This window comes from Dama dama, chromosome 5 (assembly GCF_033118175.1).
Source record: "Dama dama isolate Ldn47 chromosome 5, ASM3311817v1, whole genome shotgun sequence".
In the NCBI taxonomy this organism is placed as follows: domain Eukaryota; kingdom Metazoa; phylum Chordata; class Mammalia; order Artiodactyla; family Cervidae; genus Dama; species Dama dama.
Genome location: NC_083685.1, coordinates 56,077,890 through 56,102,486, shown reverse-complemented (window position 1 = coordinate 56,102,486; position 24,597 = coordinate 56,077,890). Strand labels below are relative to the sequence as shown.

The 24,597-nt window shown below is 38.7% G+C and overlaps 2 protein-coding genes across 2 annotated transcripts in view; one reads left to right on the top strand and one right to left on the bottom strand.

The window, feature by feature from the left end:
- FREM3 (FRAS1 related extracellular matrix 3) overlaps window positions 1–6,125 on the top strand; it is a 102,727-nt gene extending 96,602 nt beyond the window's left edge. Inside the window, exons 7-8 of the mRNA XM_061140713.1 lie at window positions 1,490–1,639; window positions 5,884–6,125. Coding sequence (XP_060996696.1) covers window positions 1,490–1,639; window positions 5,884–6,125 — 392 coding nt within the window. The remainder of the gene's footprint in view (window positions 1–1,489; window positions 1,640–5,883) is intronic.
- Window positions 6,126–10,185: 4,060 nt separating this feature from the next.
- SMARCA5 (SWI/SNF related, matrix associated, actin dependent regulator of chromatin, subfamily a, member 5) overlaps window positions 10,186–24,597 on the bottom strand; it is a 38,132-nt gene continuing 23,720 nt past the window's right edge. Inside the window, exons 12-24 of the mRNA XM_061142415.1 lie at window positions 23,676–23,797; window positions 23,442–23,594; window positions 22,057–22,189; window positions 18,710–18,858; window positions 18,413–18,532; window positions 17,453–17,563; window positions 17,002–17,115; window positions 16,697–16,819; window positions 15,817–15,949; window positions 14,718–14,836; window positions 14,079–14,291; window positions 12,243–12,350; window positions 10,186–11,461 (exon numbers count right to left, since the gene is read on the bottom strand). Of these exons, the coding sequence (XP_060998398.1) occupies window positions 11,396–11,461; window positions 12,243–12,350; window positions 14,079–14,291; window positions 14,718–14,836; window positions 15,817–15,949; window positions 16,697–16,819; window positions 17,002–17,115; window positions 17,453–17,563; window positions 18,413–18,532; window positions 18,710–18,858; window positions 22,057–22,189; window positions 23,442–23,594; window positions 23,676–23,797 (1,664 nt within the window). The 3' untranslated portion in view covers window positions 10,186–11,395. The remainder of the gene's footprint in view (window positions 11,462–12,242; window positions 12,351–14,078; window positions 14,292–14,717; window positions 14,837–15,816; window positions 15,950–16,696; window positions 16,820–17,001; window positions 17,116–17,452; window positions 17,564–18,412; window positions 18,533–18,709; window positions 18,859–22,056; window positions 22,190–23,441; window positions 23,595–23,675; window positions 23,798–24,597) is intronic.

Below are 24,597 nucleotides of genomic sequence, written 5' to 3'. Positions count from 1 at the left end.
CTTAGCATGCACGCACGCACGCACATGACCTCCCAGAGCAGGTTACTCAGTCAAAGTCTTACAAAAGGAGTGTGTGAAATTAACATGTTGAGAAGGGAGTTTCAGCTCAGAGGACATCACCAGTGAAGATGGAGGCCCTGACCACATGCAGTGCTGGCTGCCTGGAGAGCTATTCTGTGTAACAGGGTCAGGAATGTTACATGAAGACTCCAGAAAGAACAGACGCTAGTCAGATTATGAGAGCTCTTGCACACTACCGTCAAATGTTTGGTAAAACTCTCTGCAGCACGAAGAGATCTGCTAAAATATATCTTGGGCAAATACTGCTTGTTACAGTGGATTTCTACCTTCCAAAATCCAAATTCCATTCTGACATGCTTCTGTGTTGTATCGTGCTTGCCGAGGTTTCGTCTCTGTCATGTTGATTTTCCATTTATCATCTCAGTGGTCATGCCTCTGTGGTGAAGCTGCTGCCTGGTGTTGATGATATCTTTTTGCCTCTGAATTTCACAGTCTGAGGAAAAGCATTCGTTTCTGACCTTTATCATGTCAAATGTAACAGCTGGACCTTGTGTAAGCTTTGAAGAGTCAGCTAAGCTCATAGGCTGCGTTTTAGAACCGAGAGAGCTGGCAGTGGATGAGTACATCTGCTTGGCTAAGTCTTGGCTTGTCAAACTTTTCCCCCCATTAGATGTTTTCCTCTCTTCCACCTACTCTTGGGCTTCCCTGGTGCCTCAGACGGTAAAGTGGCTGCCTGCAATGCAGGAGACCCGGGTTCGATCCCTGGGTGGGGAAGATCCCCTGGAGACAGCAATGGCTACCCACTCCAGTATTCTTGCCTGGAGAATTTCCAGGGACAGAGAAGCCTGGTGGACTACAGACCATGGGTCACACAGAGCCGGACATGACTCAGCAACTAACACATTCACTTTTACCTGCTCTCAGAGCATGATGCCCACCCTGGCTGCCCTCAGGGGACCCCTTCCCTGCCTCTGCAGGTAGCAGTTCAGGAATAGAATTTCTGTCTGTCTTTGTGATAAACAAACATATGGGATAAGGTGCAGCAGCAGACTCCGAGTTCAGACCCCTGGCTGGACTGTGCCTCAGCATGAAGGGCCCTTCTCCCTTGAGAAAAAAAGCCTCCCTAATTCCCCACCATCTCTTCCCAAACGATAGCTGGCTTGCCGGAGTTAACAGCTAGTTGACCAGTTTCCCCCAACTGGGAAACTTCTTTGCACGACAGATCTCTCTTAAAGGAGGAAAATGAATAGAATTGTGATTTTCTCTCACTGCACTTCCTGGAATCTAAGCCATCATGGCATGAGACTCCTTGATGTGGTCTTTTGTGTGCTTTGCCTGTTTCCTCTCAAGCCTGTGGGACCTGTCAAGTCTGGTGATTGTGAGAAACGCCCAGGCTCACGCAGGGCCAGAGGAGAAGAGGGTCCTGGGAGGCTGCAGCATTCTTACTGGTCCCTTCATGTCTCCCCAGAGCCTGCCTTGCACTTTGGGGACGCTGAATATCACGTTGATGAAAGTGCTGGCTCCGTGGAGGTTTGCGTCCGGAGGACAGGCACGGACCTTTCCCAAGCGTCCTCTGTCACCGTGCGTTCCAAGAGAACAGAGCCGGCCTCAGCAGAAGGTGAGCAGCCCATTTTTAAAATGTGTCATCATCCCGACATTCCTATAGGGTGAGGTCTAGTCTGTTCAAGTGTAGCATGCCAAGTCTTTGTGGAGAGGCTCTGATTTAAATTTTCTCTTCCCTGGGCATATAGAATGACTTCTGTTGTTTACGGAAGAAACAGAATATTCAAGTAGCAGCCTTATGACTTGCTGATTCATTCATTAACTACTTAGGAAAGTGAAGTAGCTCAGTCGTGTCCGACTCTACGACCCCATGGACTGTAGCCCACCAGGCTCCTCCGTCCATGGGAGTTTGGAATTTTCCAGACAAGAATACTGGAGTGGGTTGCCACTTCTTTCTCCAGGAGATCTTTCTGACCCAGGGATTGAACCCAGGTCTCCTGCATTGTAGGCAGACGCTTTACCGTCTGAGCCACGAGGGAAGTCCCACTAACTACTTGCTTGGGACTTCCGGAGCTATTTGCTGCGACAACCTAGAGGCGTAGGTAGAATGGGGTGGGAAGTGGAGGGAGACTCAAGAGGGAGGGGACATAAGTATATCCATGTTGATTTATTTGCATAAAACAGCACAATATTGTGAAGCAATTACGCTCCAATTAAAAATAAATAAATTTTTGAAAAAGGAATATTTGTAGGACTTCACTGGTGACCCAGCAGGTAAGACTGCACCTGCCAAAGCAGGGGACATGGGTCCCTCGCTGGGCCGGGGGGATTGCACGCACCGCGGGGCAGCTAAGCCTGCGCACCACGACCGCTGAGACCACGTGCCCTGGAGCCTGTGCCCCCAGCGAGAGAAGCCACACAGCGAGGAGCCCGTTCTCCGCAACTAGGGAATGCACGCGTGGAGGAACAAGGACCAGCACAGCCCAAAATTAACTAATTTAAAAAAGAGTACTTGTAGATACTAGAAGCTGCTCAGAAATACTATGTCATACCAAGGTGTCCCTGTGATGACTGAGCAGGTATGCCAGCTCCTGGGAGTCTCCAGGCACTTATTGGACCCCCGGGAGGGTAGGAGGCTCTCACGTCTGACTCTCCAGCATTTTCCTTGGCTTCAGGCAGCATGTTCTCACACCCCACTCCCCTTTGCCTTTCCTGATGTGGACAATCAAAGCCTGGCTGGCAGTAGAGTTAAATGGTTCTGAACATCACTTTCCCTGTGTTGAGGCTGTCAGCTGCTTTACCAACCAAAACAAATAAACAAAGACAAAAAAAAACACACAGTGGGATTCAGGAAGAGAAAGGGAAATTTCCATCTGCGTTGAAATCCACATTTTTTTCATTGCTACCAGGGACCTTAATCTCCTGGGATGTGACAGGGAGCATAGGATTAGTATCGTACAGTCCAAGACACATGAGGATACGTTAAGATAAAAACTAAGTCAAAGCACAAATCTTGCAAATAAAACCCAGCAATCTAAAAACCTGCAGGAACAGGACATGAAGAGAAAATGTGCCTATGAAAATGTCTGCCCGGTTTCAACATGTACCCAAGAAACTGTTAAGGGAATGGAAGACAACTTGCTCTTGGGAGAATTACCATATTATAAGTGAATATATCACATCATACTGTACATGACGCCAGTGATGGGGCTTCTGTTGAGTTCTTTTGTTGTTGTCTTGCTTTTTTTTTTGGCTTTTCTTTCTTCCTTCCTTCTTTGCTTAATTTTCAGGCCAGGCTCTTTCTCACTCTATACATATTTGTGAAACCAAAAGTGAATAGACCAGTGGGCTCCTTGGACTATTTTTATGGTTGGAAAAAAAATTAAAATTTATTTAGGTGAATTCCTTTTTATACCAGTAATGACTCTCTGCTAGCCCTCAGAGAGGGATGGACAGACAGAAGTGATCTATGCTTGAGGTCATGACTCATGGGTTCGAACCGGAGCTATGCAAAGGTAACAGTTTAGACTTGATAATCTCTAGAGTCTAGAAAATGACATCTGCTCAGGCTGGTGAATTAGCAATAATAATGATGCATACATATATCATTATTATTTATGACATAAATAATAATTATAATTTCTATGTACTGAATGCTTGCTATTTGACAGACTCTGTGCTAGCATCCTTGCTGTATTATCTCTAGTCTTCACAACAACTTTAGAAAATAGCAATAATCTTCCCCATTTTGATGTTAAAGAAATTGAGACTCAAACAATGAAATAGCTTATACAAGTAAACAGCAGAATTAACATGTGAACCAAAACTCATAAGATCCCAAATCCCCTTTCCTTTACTCTCCTGCCTTGGTGCTTTTCACCATCATCTTGTCTTATTTTTTTCTTATCTCAAACTTACAGAAAAGAAATAAGTACAGTAAAAAAAAAAAACTTTGTTTTTCTTGAACCATTGAGAGCAGGTTGCCAATAAATCTGGAACCATCTCTTCAAAAATGTGGAGGTCAACTCCTATAGAGACATTCTCCTGTGTACCCACAATATAAGCTTAAAATCAGGATATTGATACATGACTACACCCTCATCTTCAGACCTCATTCAAATTCTACCAGTTGTCCCCCAAATCATCTGTAAAGCAAAAAAGTTCAGTTCAAAATCACATTGTATTTAGTACCATGTCGTTTAGTTTTGTATACCATCTGGACAGTTTCTTGCCTTTCTTTGACTTTCACGACTTTTATATTTTTCAAGATTATAAACCAGGGGGAGGGATAAATTAGGAGTTTGGCATTAACAGATGGACACTACTATATATAAAAATAGATGATCGACAAGGACCTACTGTATAGCACAAAGAATTGTATTTAATAGTCTTGTAATGACCTAAGTGGGAAAAGACTTTGGGAGAGAATAGATACGCATGTATGTGTAACTGAAATGCCCTGCTATACACCTGAAACTAACAGCATTGTGAACCAACTACGGGGCTTCCCTGGGGGCTCAGACAGTAAGGAGTCTGCCTGCATTGTGGGAGACCTGGGTTCGAGGCTTGGGTCAGGAAGATCCCCTGGTGTAAGGAATGGTGACCACTCCAGTATTCTTGCCTGGGAATCCCATGGACAGAGGAGTCGGGTGGGCTGCTGTAACCCACCCGGCTCCTCTGTGCATGGGGTCACAGAGTCAGACACAACTATACCATACTCTAATATAAAATAAAAATCTAAAAGAAATATTACAAATTCGTTTTGTAAAATACCCAGCAGGTTGGGCGTGTCTGATTTTTCTCATCATTAGATTCAGGCTCTGCATCTTCAGAAGGAATATCACAGAAATGGTACTGCCTTTTCACTGCCTTCTAGCCAGTGGGACACAATTGCCATTTATCCCGCCATTGGTGATATTAACTTTGATCACTTGGCTAGGGTGGTTAAGGTGGTATGTGCCAGGTTTCTTTACTATGAAGTTACTTTTCTTCCTTTGTAATTGAGAAGTCTTTTTGTGTTAGTCGCTCAGTCGCATCTGACTCTTTGCAGCCCCATGGACCTGCCAGGCTCCTCTGTCCATGGGGATTCTCTGGGCAAGAATACTGGAGTGGGTTGCCATCCCCTTCTCCAGGGGATCTTCCCAACCCAGGGGTCAAACCCAGGTCTCCCACATTGCAGGCAGATTCTTTACCATCTGGGCCACAAGGGTAGCCCCCAAGAAGTCTTTTATGGGGAGATAATTTGAGACAATGTAAATATTCTATTCTTCCATTTATCCATGTATATTACTCAGGGTTTCTTATTCTATTCTCTTTGACTATAATTTGTCATGACAAATTGGATGACTTTTTAAATAAATAGCAAATAAGTGATACAATGAGGTGAGCCAGCTTACAAAATGATTAATAATTGAGAAAATGGCAGGAACTTCATGGCCCAATAAAACTGAGCAGAATATTGTTAAGTTTAAACTAGATGTCTGGGAAAGGTGAATGAGTGAAACCTGGTCAAAACGAAAGTCACAATCGTTGTCTTAAGGGTTCCAAATAGAAAAGGGAAATGCCTTCATTAAAACTGAAGTTGCCTTGAGAGCCTTCAGTGTATCGGTGGGATTTTTGTGGAAGTGCTTGGAAGCTGATGGAGAGCATTGGTGGGGATCGCACGTGGTGACGGATGTGTGGATGTTGTGGCATTTTGTAGAATGTGGAAATTGCCCCTTTCTGAGGATCAAGCCAAAAAATATGAGTTTGAAGGTGCCATATACATAGGACAATGCTAAGGACCACCCATCTTTCTCTGAAGGAAAACTTCGGGTGGTGACTCCTGCATCTTACTCTTGGCTTTTCCTTTCCCACTAGCTGGATTAGATTATATTGGCGTCAGCCAAAAACTGAACTTCGCTCCAGGAGTGCGTGTTCAGATGTTCCGAGTGACAATCCTTGCTGACCTGGGACAGCCCATCTTTGAGGATTCAGAGCGGTTTGAATTACTTCTTCAGATGCCGCTGGGTGCAGCACTTGGAGAACCCAGTAAAACCACCATTTTCATCAATGACACCATCGCTGACTGTAAGCAGAGTGCTTGTCCTCCTTTTGGTTGAAAGACTTTAAAGGAGAGGAAGCAGCCAGAACAGTTCTCCGAACAACAGTTTCCAGATCACTGCAACCCTGGGATATCATTGGTATTGTACTGTCCTTGGTGTTACATATATTCTGGTGATGTGTGCAAGTGTAGTTTATACGACTGTATGAAAACATAAAGAGGAAGAATAAGCCTACAAAGCATTATTAGACTGGGCTCTGTTTTTTCCTTTTTTCTTTTGTCACCAAGGCCAGTGAAACCCATTGTCGTCAATTAAATCAACAGTTAAGAACAAAAGGCTGAACCTTTCTTTGTCCACTGATGCTGGACAAAAAGCACATTTCAACTACAGTGATGCCCTCAGCCTCTTCCAGCTTTTCAGGTTATAGTGCTGAGAGTGCCCTTAGCACTCGTTCCTGACTCTCTCTCCAGATACAGGAGCTGATAAAAACAAGGGCACTATACTCAGCATATCACCCTGAACCACTCTAAAAAAGCCAGACTTCCTCCCAGACTGGTTCCCAGGTGGCGCGGCTCATCAGCAAACAGGAATGGAAGCTGTCAGTTGGGATCCTTCAGGCAGCACCATGTCCATTTGTGGGGTGCATCTGGGCTCCTGCTCTTGAGCTGCCTCCTGTCACCGGCCTCCCTTCTCCTCAGACCTAAGGCTGATGCCACAGATGAGGAAAATGACCTATCTGTAAGCTGCTTTAGCAGCAACCAGACAGTAACTCTGCTTGGAGGTTACGGTGACTCCCCAGAAGTCAGCGCACACTCTGCGCTGCAGGGTGAAAGGTCTTCTCTCCAAGTTGACCTTGGCCATCCCTAGAAGGAGATATTGTTGTCTGTGCATCAACACAGAGACATGTTTCTGACTTCAGACCAGATCAATCATGTCTCCAAAGTGACAATACACAGGGAAAACGTGCTGAGAATGGTAAAAATGGTAAAAAAAAAAAAAAAAAAAAAATGGTCCTTTCTGTGAAAGATGACACAATCAACCAAAAGCATTCTGTCACCAAGTCCAGTTGACCACTGTCTATCCATCACATCATCCCTATAAGGAGAGGCGCTTTTCGCTCTACCAATGAACATCTCATCTTCGCTATAAAAATGAGATGACTCAGCTATCATTTATTTAATGACCCACACACTCAGCATGCTGCCTTTTATAGTTTCATAACTGGATTTACAAAATTGAGTAGAAAAAAGCAAGTCACAATCCAAAGTTATGTAACATTTGTCCCACGTAAAGGAAAGGGAAACCAACAAGTGTAGTGAGAGGTGCTAACTCGGTGCATCTCCAACTTCGGTAAAGCATCACCGGGAGGGCTTGAGACAGAAATGCAAAGCCTCTCCACCAGATTTCAGTTCAGCAAAATCGAGGACGATCTGAGTGAGCATCTGTAATTTTAACAAGCTCCCAGGTGTTGCCACTGCTGCTGTTCCTCCAACCACATAACTGTCCCAAGGTAACTGAGAGGTAATGACTTTGATGCTAGTACCATTACAACTCACCAGAAAAATCTCTTCTAAAATTATCTGCAGATCCAAAATTCAACATCAAAGCATCTTGGGGTTTCCCAGGTGGTGCTAAAGAACCCACCCTGCCATTGCAGGAGACGTGAGATGTGGGTTCTATCCCTGGGTCAGGAAGATCCCCTGAAGAAGGGCTTGGCAACCCACTCCAGTATTCATGCCTAGAGAATCCCAGACAGAGGAGCCTGGCAAGCTACAGTTCACAGGGTGGCAGGGTTGAACATGACTGAAGTCAGTCTTTCACTCTGAAATACTGGATCTTCCTCACCTAAACTAAAAAAATGTTACCCTGTTGTTATATGTTAATCTTCACATTAATATGAAGACACTTGGATTAAACAACTATTAAGGTTTCATTATTTTGCTTTGGTAAAATGAGTTTAAAGCAGTACTTTTCAAATTTTCCTGTGCATGAGTCACCTTTGAGCATCTTATTAAAATGCAGATTCTAGTGCAGCAGGTCTGACATGAGGCCTTAGATTCTACATTTCTAACAAGCTCCCATGTGAAGGTTTTAGTCTATCACTGCAAGTACAAAGATGACCATGTTCTTCGTTTTCAAAATACATCAGATTCAGGGTGATACATTTTTCCAAGTGAAACTTGCAGTACTGAGTGATACCTGAGACACAAGCAGAAAAGTGGCTTCAGAGAGAGGTATACATGGTGAGGATAGCAGAGGCCTACCCTGATGGTGTCTGCTGTCAAGTTCCGCCAATGTTCAGTGAGTGACTGCCTAAACACACGCAGTAACGTTAAACGTGCACAAATCCACGTGTGAGGGCTATGCTGTATTCTGGCTTCAGACAGAGATAGGTTATGCTATTATTTTTACGAAGAGCTGCCCCTGCCTTTAAAATGGCTACAGGAACCAGGATAACTGTTCTATGCCTGAAACAAGTGCATTATTTTGGACTTGATTGTCTCTTCCTAATTTTCCCAATTTGAACCTGCCTGTCCAGAGTTAATTCCCCCAGGGAAACTGACAGGAACAGTGTCCAGTGTTAAGGACTGGTGGTTTCTCAGAAATGAGATTTATGTATGTTCCTTAAAATGTCACTACAACTGAACTTATCCACAACACTAAGACGTCTTTAACCATTTTTTAAAATCACATGTTCACAGAGTCAAATATTATAAAGCGTAATCACATTTGAAATAATTACTTAAAACCAACAAATTGGTATTAGCTGGTTTAATATTAACATATTGACCCTTTTTACTGTCTATCATGTATCTGTCACACTTGATACTGAATGTTCTACAAAGACCAACATTTAGGTATCCATAAACGCCACTTACCCTATATTAGGGTATTGAGTTCAGATTATTAACACATTATAATGAGCATATGTAAGCCCTGCAATAAAATTGAAGCACATACTTTATTTAAGTCTACTATATGAATTTGAAATACCCTAAATTAAAAAAAAGTTTGCTACTGGAAATTTTTCCATTTTTTCCTCCAAGGTTACTTTAATATTTAAAATACTGAAGTTGAAATGATAACATTAATTTTACTAGATACCTGCCCAATAAAATATAATCTTCCCAACAGAGTAATACATAATTATTTATTAAATGAAATAGTCTAACAACTGACTGTGACCCTGTGGTCACCTAGGTAAACACCCAGCCTCTTCTAAGCTGGCTTTAGGACCATTCATTTCACCCATTTAAACTTCCTATTCCTCAACTGTAAACTGAGGAAATCAAATGGGTTCCAATTTTGAGTCTCCTCTACCATCAATTCCTCTTTTAAAATAGTTGGTTGGACTTAGTCATCATTTTTCCTTAATTAGCAATATAAATAAAAACTTGGCTTTATTCTAGATAAACGTGCAACAGTGATACCCTAACTGACCTGTGAACCACAATGCTAAACTTTGATAAGTTGTTTCTTTTCATGCTTTTTTCAAGTGTTTCAATTTACACATGTACTTCCCAGTGTCCCTGAGCTCTGAAGGGCTGGCACTTGCTTCCTTTTACATTTCCACTCTCTACTTCCCTCCCATCTCCACCACCACCACCACCACACACACACCCGGCATTAGGCTGTTTTTGTCTTGAAAACACTTTTCCTGTGATCTCTGTAAAGTTTTCTTCAACCTTGTTTTTCCCCATTATTTCTTCCAAAATAAAGCCACCACTCTTAGTAGCTTTTTCCATGGAAAGAGTAACCATTCCTCAATTTTCCATACATTAGATCTGTAATTGTTGTTTTTACGAATCCAAGGTGAGAAGTCAATGGGGGGTTGGGGGGGGCGGACAGAAAACACACGCAGATCACTCCACAAATTGCTATAAACACTGCATTCTGCTTGACACCGCCGGCAACAATCCCGCTTTTTAGAAGTAAGCAGTATTAGTAATATTATAGAAATCAGCATTATAAATAGAAATCTCAATTAAGTGTGGGCAGATAAAAGCAACTGATATGGGGAGGAAATCTAAGGAAAAAAGATAACATCCCAAGGGAAAAAAAGTGAATAAAAATCAAATGAGAAAAGAAAATTAAAGAAATGGAAAGAAAAGACCACTTAAGGATTATAAAAGTTATATTTATTCACGATGCTACATTTATTGCATTCCCTTAGAAAAATGGAGAACTATTTAGGTACCCAATTTGCACATATAAAACTTTATACAAATTATGTGTAGCACATAAAGGCCTCTGGTACAGCTAAAATCCTGACACTACAATTTGGGTAATCCTGCTTCAGGGTCTCCAGTTTATCAAGTCTGTCCATAGAAAATAAAAACTGGAATTCAGTCATTCTTGCTGTTCACACTTAGAAATTATTTTAAATATAATAAAATAAAATTTTCAATTACTCTAAAACCCAAAAATGGTTAAACCGGAAGGGGATACATTTTGTTACCAATTTCAATTTAACAGTATGACAAATTGACATCTTATTTTGGCTGGGTCTTTTTAAAAAAAGAACAATCATCTTTAAGTTTTGACATTATCTTTCCAAGTTGTGGCTGCTTCAGAAGGTAATTTGTCAAAAATATTTACCAAACAATTAAAAAAAAATAATAATAATATTCCTTTTACAAAATGGTACAATAACACCTTAAGGAACCAGAAAATACTAAATGTCTTTGGCTATACAACTAAAAGGCCATTCTTCCAAACAGAATAGGGCATATTCACCTCAGAACTATAGAAACAGCGCAACAGAAATATGCATAGAATTTAATGAGAATTTGTCTTGCCTTTTTTTCCCATTCTACCCATATAACAAGCAAGGAGAATGCAATGTACATAATCTTCCTGGATGAGACTCAATAGCACTACAAAGAAGATACCCAAACTTCTGCAAAGGCAAAGTGAATTAAAACAATTACACAACTAAGTGAAGACTGAAGGGACAAGTGTTATCTGCAATTTTCTTTTTTTAACTTGTTTGCTTCTTTTTAAGCGTCACAAGTATAGAAATTATAGCTCATAAACAAAGTCACAATCCTCACAAATGGAACTATAATAGAAAAATAAATCAACTGAAACATTTATTAATAAATGAAGCCTATTTTATTACTTCAAGTGTTAATGATAAAAAAATTTCAGCACAGCTGTTGCATTTAAAAAAGTGAAACTACATACTATGTTTCTAGCTCGGTAAACAGATGAACCTGATGTCGTTGAATGACATAACAATTGAGCATTGTACAGTACATCTTATGAAGACCCGTAAATTAAAGAACTACTGGTTTAAAGTTAGTGATTATGAAACAAATATGTATTCATAGTTTCAGCTTCTTTTTTCTTCCTCGGCCATCAGGTGCTCCATCCATTTTACGCTTCTGTGTCTAGAAACAAACAAAAGGATTTCCTTCATCACACGAGTAATATTAACATGAAATACACTGGAAGACACATGATAGCACTTTACTAATAACTGCCACTTGGTAACAGGTATTAATTTTCTTAACCCGAAGAACCTTAATTCTCTAAATAATCTTATCTACATATTTTACTAACACAAAAATTTTACTGCTATTAATGAAGTAATGAGTAATTTACAATTAGCAACAGTAAGTCAATACACCAAACAAATGTACAACACATGCTTCTTATTAAAAAAAGCAGTAATGAGAAATACTTCATGAGGTTACATAAACACCAGATTTTCTGCAGATGTTCATTTATTCATGACCCTGTAACTTATTACTAAATAACAAAATTAAAACTTTCTCTCTCGTAATTTTTGTCTTCACAATGCTAAGAGATCACTGGGGAAAGAAATCATAGTTTAGAAGTAAACAATAAAGGTTGTAAAGGTCACTGCTTTCCTAATATTTCTTTAAATATTCTAACATTGTAACCTGTATTCTCATAGTCAAGGGTAGACTCATGGCATTCACAAGACAGACCTTATCAAATTTTTACAAATCCCCACATTGTGAATTACCATAACATGATATTCCCCACACAATGCAATCAAGTTTGTTTATACTTTTTAAGCAATTTAGGTTATGCTATCTACCAAAAAAAAAGATTAATGCATCAGTGGTAAGCCAAGTAATATTCAAATTCTTGAAAATAGTTAAGTCTCCCAAGAAAACATTTACATTTTTCATCAGTACTTACTGAAGGTTTTGGTCCTCTTTTCTTTTTCTCTGCTTTCTCCTTTTCTTCTAGTTCCATATTTTCTCTTTCAATCAAGGTAATTAAGGTGTTACACCTCCTCTGCAGTTCCTAAGTTATAAACACAACTTTACATGATAAATCTGTATTCTCCATCTGTAAGTTTTCATGAATACAATTTCAAAACCAAAGGTATGTTTTAGTAGCATAATATCACTTACACCCCCAATAGATTAAAATTTTTAAAAGCAAAAAACTACTAATTTTCATACACATTCCATGCCAGGAGGATAAAAAAAAGATGTGTACATCTTTCACTTCATTATTTAAGGCCATGCTACTGTGTATTCCACATACATCCTTCCTTCACTCAGGAACTGAAGCAGTGAAAATGACCATCTCTTAATATGTGCAATACTGCTACTAGCATCAATGCCTGAGAACTGTCATCTATATATAAACTTAAAATACTGCCAATTAATATTAATATTTGAGGGTTAAAACCAACATAAACTGTAAAACTGTTGTTTTCCTTGTTGTGACATTACTACACAAACAATCACAGCAAAATCATTTAAAAATATCATATAGGACACAACCATACAAGGTTTGGAAATATCTGCAATAGTACATATAGAGAGAAGGTACACTACATCCAAGTTCTGAATTTACTGAGATACACACACCAGAATGTTTTACAGATGTGCTATGGTATGAATCTGCTTGGCTTACAGACAAAGATTATGCCTCAACTGTTTCATCACAAGGGGAAGGGGCCATACACATATTATCATTTTGTATGTGTGCCTTACATGAAACAAGTTAGGAAATAACACAGTGTTAGACCATGGTATTATACCAGTAAATTAATGTGACACTGCACCTTGCTTCACTTAATATAAAATCACTCACTAACTATAAATTGTTCCTACTTTAAAAGACACAAAACAGAGCTTACAGCAACTGAATCTGTCTCCTCTGACTGTGTATTTATAATGCATTTATAGTGCAACATTTCCCAACCTAGAGTTTCTTAAAACACCAGCCTCCAATGACATTTAATGGAAAAAAAAAATCCTTCAGTGGTCAAACACTTAGAGATTGCAAACTATCACATCTTGAAGAGCAAAAATGTATTTTAGATACACTGAGAGAAATTAAGTCTCAAAAGTAAGACTACAGAACTTTTTTTGGCATTAATATAATCCTGAAGAACAAAAGATGAAGCTAAAAATTCAAAGGTGGTAAAATACATAAGGGAAGAGCAACTCATCAAAGCTATTTTTCTGAATTCTAATTTTAGGTCATAAAAATGGAAGTTGCTGATCAGAACCTAGCATTAAAACAGTACTGTTTCACCACACTAAGCTCTTTTTAATTAACTGAAAATTCAGTATTCCGACGGGCAGATACATGAGTAGAAGTCCTTTCTTTATAAAAATGTGTATTATTTACAAAGCAAAAGTCAAATTTTAAATTGTGACCATCTTATTCACAAGTTAATTGATGCGACTTTTCCTTCTACTTAAAGCTTGATTAAAATTCACACAAAAAAACTAATCCTATTGTATATAGTGATGTTAAAAGAAGTGCTATCAAACGATGGAAAAAATAAACTTTGTAAGTGACTTATAACATTAGGTTTATAACTGTGGAGGTGAACTGTTTCTTAAGGAACTACTTTAACCTATGATACAAACAGAAATCTAACAAAAATTTACTTCAAAGATACACAAATTTTCTCTTAATAAAATTTTAAAAGTTACCTTAAACAATATTACATTATCTACTTCCTCTGAATTATTTGCTTCATTCCACAAAAAGGCCCCCAGTACTCACCATTGCAGTTCTGGACTTTAGAAACCAGTCAAATCTGAACTGAGGAGAATTGCGAATACACTGTCGCAATTCATCATACACATTTTCTTTGTCGAATCCAAGCTTGTGAAGCATACAGATCAGAAAGCGGTCTTCCTCTTCAGTATAGTTTTTTCCTTTGTTAGTACCGTAAGATATTCTCAGCTGATGAAAAGGTGCTTTGTACCGTCCAATCTATGAAAATCAGATTTCCCATTATATAAAATACAAATCCTACATAACATATATTTCAAACTCAGTTTTAGTAAAGTTAGCTATAAATGTTGTATTTCACATCCATTTTCTATCCAAAGCACTTCCATCATTCGTAACCTTTGTCCTGAAACAACTTTGGTCTTTATTATTCTAAAAAGAAATACAGACTCAGACTTTCTAGTACTATGTAGCAAAGAGCTAAATCACAGAGACTCTGACTCACACATAACAAATGAAATACTGAGGTAAATTCTGTCGAGAATCCCCATGAAGTTTGAATGTTGTTCTCTGAAGAAATTTTTAATTTTAAATCATTTCTTTTCCTTTTAAAAAGTTACTTTAACTCTTATACTTACAGACAGGAGTTACTTTATTAACCACAATACTTATTAATGTTCAAAGTACCTTCGTGTCAAGTGCTTTTTTGATGCTAATTCTTCTTTGAATTCTTGCCTCTCCTCTTTCAATCTGAGCCATAATCTTCTCTATGTCCTGCAGCTCATTGCATCTTTCCCAGAACACAGCTGTTAAGAGTAAAATTGGGCAGAGGGGATAGGTGGAGAAAGGGAAGAAATATAAGTAGCTTGTTTTTATAAATGCTCTCACCTATTTTATTTGCTAAGGATTAAGAAATGTTTCCCTTCTTCCCACATCTAACACTAGTAAGTCACACAATTATCTCTCTTCCCTTAACTGTAAAAAAAAAAAAAAAAAAAAGGTGAACTGCATGACTTAAGTATCTCCCAACATTTAATTCTCTGCTTTTTGAAATTTTCAGCAATCACCACAGCACAACTACACATATCCACTTGTCAACCCAACAGACTTCAGGAAACAGAATTATATAGTATTTGAAAAGTTATAAAGAGAAATGAAGTAAAAAGGAAGCACAATTATCCAGTGGCCTATTCTTGTTTTCTTGGCTACAGTTAGTTAACGAGGGTAAAAAAAGAAAAATTAATGATGCCATTTTAAAGGGGAGATTTTCTAACTCAATTTTTAAAAAACAAAATGAGACACCATTGTGGCAAACTTTAGCTTATCAAAACATCATTCACGCACTCCCCTGGTGGTTCAGAGGCTCAGACTCTGTGCTTCCAGCCCAGGAGGTGTGGGTTCAATCCCTGGCCAGGGGGCCAAGACTCCACACGCCACATGTGTGCTGTGCCCAGCCTCTCAGGCGTGTCTGACTCTGTGACCCCCAGGACTGTAGCCCGCAGGCTGGTCTGTCCATGGGGATTCTCCAGGCAAGAATACTGGAGTGGGTTGCCATGTCCTCCTCCAGGGGATCTTCCCAACCCAGGGATCGCAACTAGGCCTCCCGCACTGCAGGCAGATTCTTTACCATCTGAGCCACCAGGAAGTCCACATGCCACATGTGTGGCCAAAATTTTTTAAAAATTAGGAAAACAAATACATCATTCAGAGTAAGAAAATCTCAACTTTCCAACCGCCCTCCAAAAGCCTGAGAACATTCTTATACCTATTAAAATAACAGAAGTACCTGAGTATTCAATGACTTCTTCTGGAGTTTTGCCTTCCACTTCTCTTGCTATATTTTCAATATCATCACGACCCCACTTCTCATTAGCTTTGATAAACTGGTTAAAATCTCTCTTATTCCAATTGGTAAATCCCTTCAAAGCCAAGGAAACAAAGCATATAGTCACTGAGCTTGGGGGAAAAGCTATTAAAACTTTACCAATCCTGCTAAGTATTATAGAAAAATTTCAGTTGCTCCAAGTTCTAAGTTATTTTAAAGTGGTAACTATTCATATACATAGATGTGCACTTTAGCTATACATCAAATACATTAGACAGCCAACCAACCAAGTCTGAGTCAGAGAGTAAGAAATGCTGCACAAAAAAGTGACAATTTCACTGCGTTTTCAAGGAGAAATTGTTTGTCAGGAGGAAAGAATGTAAAGAGCCAGAATGAATGTAAGAGCAAACATAAACCAAGCGGCAAAACAAAGTAATAATAAAGCTTTAAAGGTAGGTTAAAGCTAGATTCTCAAAGGCCTTGATTGAATCCTAAAGGATGTTTAAAAAAAAGCACCAAGCAGATACTTGTAATTGAGAACAACGACATAGTAAAAATGAGAAGATCCCCAGGAAAAGGGGAGTTGGGAGCGCTGGAAGAAAGGTGATCAAAGATACTGACTCCACAACAATAGATTTGGTGCAAATTTACCCTCTTTTCTTCTACCTCCACAACTAACAACAATCACAACGCAGCTTATACCCATATGCCCATGCTCATCATCTCCAATTATTCCACTTCTGAAAGCAGAAACTTTACTTCTTTTGTTTATCCCCACAGAACCTAACAGGGTACCTACAAAATACCCATTACTAAATCTGGTTTTGATTGAAAGCTCTACCTGCGTCAGAAGCTTCTCTTTCTCCTCTAACTCTTCATCATTAAGGGGTTCAGCTTCATCAATTTTAAGCTGTTCTTCCTTCTGTGCCTGTGCTGCATTTGGTAGGTCAGGATTTCGAGGGACCTAAAAATATACGTATTTTTTTCTATGTCATCAGTCAATATATTTCAGGAAATATGTGATGAACTAAACTCTTAACCAACTACATGAAATTTTATAAGTTTTAATCCAAGAAAATATATTGATATCATGCATTTAGTAAATAAAAACAAATGAGATTAGTTACAAAGTGTTACTTCTGTTACCTTGTAACCAATTGTTTTTCTGTAATATAGAATTTCTTTTTCCAATAATTCAAATAGACGTGGAGGAAAGAACTGGAAATCCTGAACATTGGGTTGTTTTGGAGGTCGAGGAGCCTAAAAAAAAAAGCATTGTTTGTAAAAATAAAAAAGAAAAACACAAACCTATTTTGCTTTAAATCTATCTGAAATCTTTTTGCACTCTATAAAACCATGACAGCCAATTCTCCAAGCAACTGAATGCATCTTCCATAAAATTTAACAAACATCAAGCAAATGTTAAATGCTTACATTTAAAACTAACTTTTAGAAAACTTTCAACAAAAGTTGAAGGAGGTACACTGGAAGAAACCACATAAAATTTAATTCTCAATCTGATTTTATTGCAAGAATATAACAAGAAAAATAATCTGCACTTCCAATATTTTTAGATATTTGTGCTCCGTCAACTCACCTTGGGTGCTTTAGGCTCACTGACGCGAAGCGCTTCCCTGAAGTAGGCATCGACAGCATAGTTGGCTTTTCTCTCCCGCTTAGGAGGCTCGATCCACTCTGTGAAAGCAATCTGGCCCCCGGGAGACGATTCAGATCACCAGCTTGTATTACACAGTCACAAGTGTTACATGAACACACCTCCTACTGAACATCAATAGGACCTATCTATGAATGCAGACATCCACACACCCTAGACTACACGAGGCTAGGGACTATGCAACCAACACACAAGAGGGTGTCTAGGGAACAGCACAAACATTCAGTGATTATTTCCTGACCAAATGAATGATAACTGGCTGAAAAAAGAAATGCTACGGACGGTATGCTAGAACCAAAATTAGGAGAGAAATGCAGATAAATATTTAGCCTAGAAAAAATTCAAAGGATATAAATGTCTAAATGTTAAAAGGGAAATCATTAGGTAGAATTATTTTCCTTCTGCCCAGCAGGTATTTTCTAATTTCACTATATAATACCAATTAGGAAGGAAATAGCAATTTAGAAATGAGAAGTTCATCCCTTTAATTATTAATAGCCAATTCTGCTTAAAAAAAAAAAAACAAACCCCAAAACTAATAAGGTTGTGACAGATTTTACTTTTGGCAGTAGTTTTAATTTCCAAATATCCCCAATTACTATAATCACCCCACACAATATACTTTACTGTAACAGTATACATACATTTTTATAACATTTCAGCGTTTACCAACTGAAAATGTGGCATTAAATTTAACACACAAATGAAAATAATTTAGATGTGAGTAACCAGAATTGACTGCTATTTGAGATAAGGCATCACACCTAACACTTAAATTCCAGGCTAAAATATTAAGTCTTAATATTCCAGACTTAATATTCCACTTAAATTCCAGACTAAAATATTAAGTCTTAAAGTAACCAAAATCTCTTTCTAAATTACCTTTTGTTTTTCTCTATAATCTTCTCCTTCAAAGTTATAAACACTCGACTCTGTATCCATTGTAAAATTTCTAAGTGAGCTTTCACCCATCTTGGAGAGCTTTTCATTCATCTCTGCGGTCTAAGGAAACAAAAGAAACATCTTATTAGGTTTGAGAATTTTAAAAAAGCATGAGAACTGTAGTCAAAATGAATTGGACTTTATAACTTCTGTGGAAGTATAACTTACATAGCCATTTCCTCAGTTCTGGTTTAAAATATTTTATATACTAGAAATATCATTTAATCTGCATCTCACCTTCTTTGCACCTCTTTCCAAAATACCATCAATATCCTCATCAGTAATCTCACTCTCCTTTGAAGCAAATACATGTGTTGCCCCATGCCTTATCATTTGAAGCATTTCATCTTTCCCAATTTTGTTCAGATTCTGATCCACAAGTCTTCCTGAAAAAAGATGTTGTGTAATGTTAATCAAACTTCTGGAATTTTAAATGTTAGATACAAGCCCTCAATCATTTCTTAATCATTTCTGTTTATTTACATTTGATAATTTTCACTTTTACAGAAAATGCCAAATTTTAAGTTGTAAATATTTAAAATATTTCTTAAAGCTTACATGTTATGTAATGAAGTCTACTGAATACCATCTCAATAAAATTATTCGCGTGTGAGAATAACAGTAATTTGGGATATCTGAAAATCCAATTACCAAAACCTAGATGAGAGTATTATAAACACAGGAAGTTTCTGATAAGCAGAAACTGATTAGTATTATTACTAATAATCCCAAATCAGCCTTTTCTACTTAGAAAATGAAGTACAAAAACCTTCACATTGCCAAACTACAAGAGCTATTCACATTTACTTGTGTTTCAATTTTTCTACTTCAATCAACTTGTAATGAGTGGATAAAGATACAAGTTGTTTTCTGGGATCTTAAATCCTTGTATCATGGTTTTAGGTCCCTCACAGAATACACCATCAAATATTTGTGACTTTCAAAGTTAAGACACATATTTAATATAAAGAACATGACTCTTGAAAGCTATCTCAATGCTACAAAAATGTTCTTAAGCTTACAGGAATTACTTTCCTCTTGGTGGGAAGGAACTTTTCAGATGTAAGTACTTCTACATATTCCCATATTTTTTTATTATATCCCTTAGCACACAAAACATAACCCAGACGCATACACCAAAGGCTTGCTGTTTGACTAGTATGTCTATAAATGGGATTAATAAAGCTATTAGCACAAATTTGTTCCAAAATTTGCCCTAGAAAAAAAAAAAAAAGTCAAAAGACTTTCTCTCAGCTGACTGTAAAAGAATTAGTTTTTTAACCTTTTTAAAAAAAAAAAAAAAAAAAAGGCTGTTTCAGAGATGAAAATAATTGACAAGAACCACAAGGCAGGTATCTTTCTAAAACCATGGATGAGTGTGAGGACCATTACATCACTCATGAGAAATTTCACTGTTTGGCAGTCCCCAGAAGTCCCCAGAGACTTTCGTAATTAGACATTTCACTGTAATAATTTATACAGCTTTGGAGGCCCTGGATGAGTCACTTCCTAGCCGTATACATGACAGAGAAGCAACTCACTTCTATCTCTGACGCCAACCTCCAGCTGCCATGAAGACTAAAGATAGTACTCTGTATTTAAATATTGAGCACATCACTTGGTACAAAATAAGCCCATTATGTTAAGCAATTATTAACAAAAATAACTAACAGTATACAATCATGTATTGTCTTTATGTATACGACACATGGCTAACTCTATGGATGGCATTCAATTCAGTTCAGTTCAGTCATCTCCTACTCTTTGCGACCCCAACGACTGCAGCACGCCAGGCCTCCCTGTCCATCACCAACTCCCAGTTTACTCAAACTCATGTTCATTGAGTCGCTGATGCCATCCAACCATCTCATCCTCTGTCGTCCCCTTCTCCTCCTGCCTTCAATCTTTCCCAGCATCAGGGTCTTTTCCAATGTGTCAGTTCTTCGTTATCAGATGGCCAGAGGTACTGGGAAGTTTCATCCTTCCAATGACTATTCAGGACTGATTTCCTTTAGGATGGACTAGTTGGATCTCCTTGTAGTCCAAAGGACTCTCAAGAGTCTTCTCCAACACCACAGTTCAAAAGCATCAATTCTTCAGCGCTCAGCCTTCTTTATCTAGTCCAACTCTCACATCCATATAGGACTACTGGAAAAACCACAGCTTTGACTAGATGGACCTTTGTTGGCAAAGTAATGTCTGTTTTTTAATATGCTGTCTAGGTTGGTCATAACTTCTCTTCCAAGGAGCAAGGGTCTTTTAATTTCATGGCTTTAGTCACCATCTGCAGTAATTTTGGAGCCTCCAAAAATAAAGTCTCTCATTGTTTCCACTGTTTCTCCATCTATTTGCCTTGAAGTGATGGCGCATTATGGGATATCAAAGAAATGTAACATTCCCTTCCTTACAAGGAACCTAAGACACTGGCTGACAAAACCAAAACACACAAACAGAATAATCAGTAGATAACATGACAGCTCCCTGGGGGCCCAGAGGTTAGGATTCTGGGCTTTCACTTCTGCAGCCTGGGTTCAATCCCTGGTCGGGGAACTGAGATTCCACAAACTACATGGCAAAAAAAAAAAGAAGTTCTGATGTACAGAATTTTCTAATTTCAACAAAGTTCATTTGGACTTCTCTGGTGGCTCAGACGGTAAAGAATTTGCCTGCAATACGGGAGACACAGGTTCAACCCCTGGGTAGGGAAGATGCCATGGAGAAAGGAAAGGCAACGCACTCCAGTATTCTTGCCTGGAAAATTCCATGGACAGAGGAGCCTGGTGGGCTACAGTCCATGGGGTAGCAAAGAGGTGGACACGACTGAGCGACTAACACTTGTGGTGTACCGGCGGTTCAGTGGAGAGTTCTCGCCTGCCACGTGGGAGGCCCACATTCGCTGTCACAGCGTCCCCTGGGGGCTTCCCTGGGGGCTCAGGCAGTAAAGAATCTGCCTGCAGTGCAGAAGAGTCAGGTTCCATCCCTAGGCTGGGAAGATTCCCCTGGAGAAGGGAATTTCTACCCACTCCAGTATTCTTGCCTGGAGATTCCAAGGGCAGAGAGCCTGGTGGGCGACAGTCACGGGGTCGCAAAGAGCTGGACAAGACCAAGCGACTGCCACGACAACACGACAGTATACCTCTCCACTTCAGGGACAGAGAAAATGTATTTGGTCACAACAGTTTGGGAGGAAAAGACACCAATGTGGGCAAGAGGCTGAGGGTTTGTTTTCATTTTTACATTTTACATATCCCATCACTAAAAGATGTTATCTTAAGCTTCATGAAAACACAAATGTCTTCCTTGAAAGCTGATCTGGCACAAGAACCTGCAGTTCCCTTCAGTTCATCCAAAATAAAATCCCACTCTCACCATCTAGTCCTACTTACATATATGTATCTCACTCTCACTGAATTATAAATGCCTTGAAAGTAAGAACACTGGTTGGTTTCAAGTCACCTTTGTATTCTCAGCACTGAGAACAACGCCTGGCATCTGTGGTTGTTCAATAAATAATTCTGAACTAGGAAATCCAGGGGAAAGTGTTATAAATTCAACTTGGTAAGTGTTCAAAGTCCTAGGCTCACCCTGCTGGATGACGATTGAATCCAGCCGGAGCTTCATCTCAGCGCGCTCCACTATTCTCTCTTCTACAGTGTTGTCGGTTATGAAACGGAACACTCTGACTGTCTTGGTCTGTCCAATTCTGTGTGCTCGGTCCTAGGAAAATAACTAGGTTACTCTGAATCCAGTTGAAAATTCACATAAATAACATTTGAATGTGTATCTTGAGAAAGAAAATGAAAATATTCTCAAGTACAAGATGGTTTTAGAAATATGAAAAACACTGATGAATTCATATTCATTAACATTTCATTAACATTTCTTCAAGTCTCAATTTCAATCAAATTAATCAGTTATCTCACAAGAAATCCTTCCAGAAGTATAGAACATGTTGAATCTGTGAGAAACTACCATATTAATTTTACTAGGTTATATGGAAATAAAATACAGTGTCTTCAGACAACACAGACAAAATTATAATCTTTAAGTATGACAATAAAACTTTTTAAAACTTTCTTTTTAAGTTTAAATTCAAAATGTTTTTCTACTAAATCAAATCTAAATTTTCACCCCAATTAAGGGGAAAAAGTGACATGAATAAACAAACTCCACAAACAATATAAAAATCCTAGTCTAAATAGTACCCAATCAACTCCATATAAGAAGTCAAACTAATTTGAATTCCATTTTCTGTTTCACTTCTGTTAAGTTCAGAAAACACATTCTTATAAAGAATCCCTATTTCTAATTTATCGATTTCCCCCAGCCACCTTTACAAAGAGTCACAGGATGAAAGTGGCCAACAAGAAAGATTAAACACCACAGGTCAAGAAAGATGTAAACACCACAGGTCAAGTTATTAGCAGTACCAACTTACGAACTTTTATGTTTTTGTATTACTCTATAGATCAATAAGTTTTCTCAACATAAGAACGATTCTCTTGATCTGGCCAAGATACTCAAGATGCATGGGTCTAAAAGTTTAAAAATCAAACATGACAGGCAGTTTAGCAGCTCCCCAAACCTGTTTACCGTCTCTCCTAGGACACAACTATACTATTAGTTACCAACTCCTATGCAGTAAGTTATACTGTGTGATTAAGTGCTGGCCAATGAAAGTGGGGACACTGTCAGTTCTGACCCATAAAAAATTCCCTGGGCAATTCCCAGTTTTCTCTCCTGATGCAAAGGATATACTAAGACTCTAAGGTCCTAAGATATGGCAAAGATGTAAGATGGAAATACCTTGATTTAGATGGATGATCACCTGCAAAATACCCTCACTGAACTATTAAGTCAGAGAAAGTACAATTCTATTGGATTCAGTCACTGACATTTGTAGACTGCTCGTTAGCTTACTTTAAGTGAAAACATCTATTAAGCACAGAGAATATTTGTTATCTCTTACCATGGCCTGAAGATCTACTTGGGGATTCCAATCTGAGTCATACAAAATCACAACATCAGCAGTAGCAAGATTGATGCCAAGGCCACCAGCTCGTGTGCTTAACATGAAAACAAACTTTGTGCTGTTTGGTTCATTGTACGCATTGATGGACTCCTAATGATACAAAATACAAGTCAGAAAAGTATTTTATCTGGTAATTTTGTAATCTCCCCTCCCTCCCCAGATTCTACTCACTTGTCTCTCATCATGGGGTGTCTGTCCATCCAATCTACAGTACTCATAATTCCTCCACATGCAATAATCTTCCAAAATATCCAATACCCTGGTCATCTGACTGAAGATCAGTACTCGCGAACCTGTTGGCAAATGTAACAGACCACTATCAGAAGCTTCGGAAGTAAAACAAATTTATTTAAATTTACGGCTAACCAAAACCAAGACTAACCAATTACCCCTTAATTTCAGGTAATGTAGTTACAAGGAAAAGACTACACATCATTTATTATCCAAGCCAGTCACTCCCCACATTTTTTCCATCAAGGCACAAACAGAAAAGAGTAGTATTTATAAAAACACACTAAAGTAAACAAGAAAGGCTATTTGCCTCTGGCCTGGGAAATCTCACCATCCCAAAGACATCTTTATATCCCACATACTTAAAAATAACCCTCCACCACAACAACCCTTCCCTGTGCAAGGCCCCAGGCATCCCTCGAAACACATCCAGTACCCTGATTTCACTCTAGTTCTGAAGACCCACTCCAGATGGAAGGACCATCCAGGTGTGCCTAACACCTGCACCATCATCCTTCATTTAGGCCACAACTCAAATTATCCAATGCTTCCATTTCTTTAGCTAGCTGCACAATGCCTTCAGTAGGATAGAAGACCAGTGGATCATTTTCGAAAATAATAACTATGAAACTATCTTGTCTCAGAATCTGAGGCTGATAATCTGCTCATGTTCCACGTTCTCATGCCCGAAATGCGTAAGGATGTTCAGTAGTCTCCTACCAAGTTCTTGCCACCCTTCCCTGCATACTCAATTTCTTCAGTTACTTAACTTTTAAAGAAAGCATTTTAGAAAATACATTTCCCAAGAAAGGTATAAAAAGAAAACAAATTCACTGACAACTCTAATAATGTTTTCAACAGT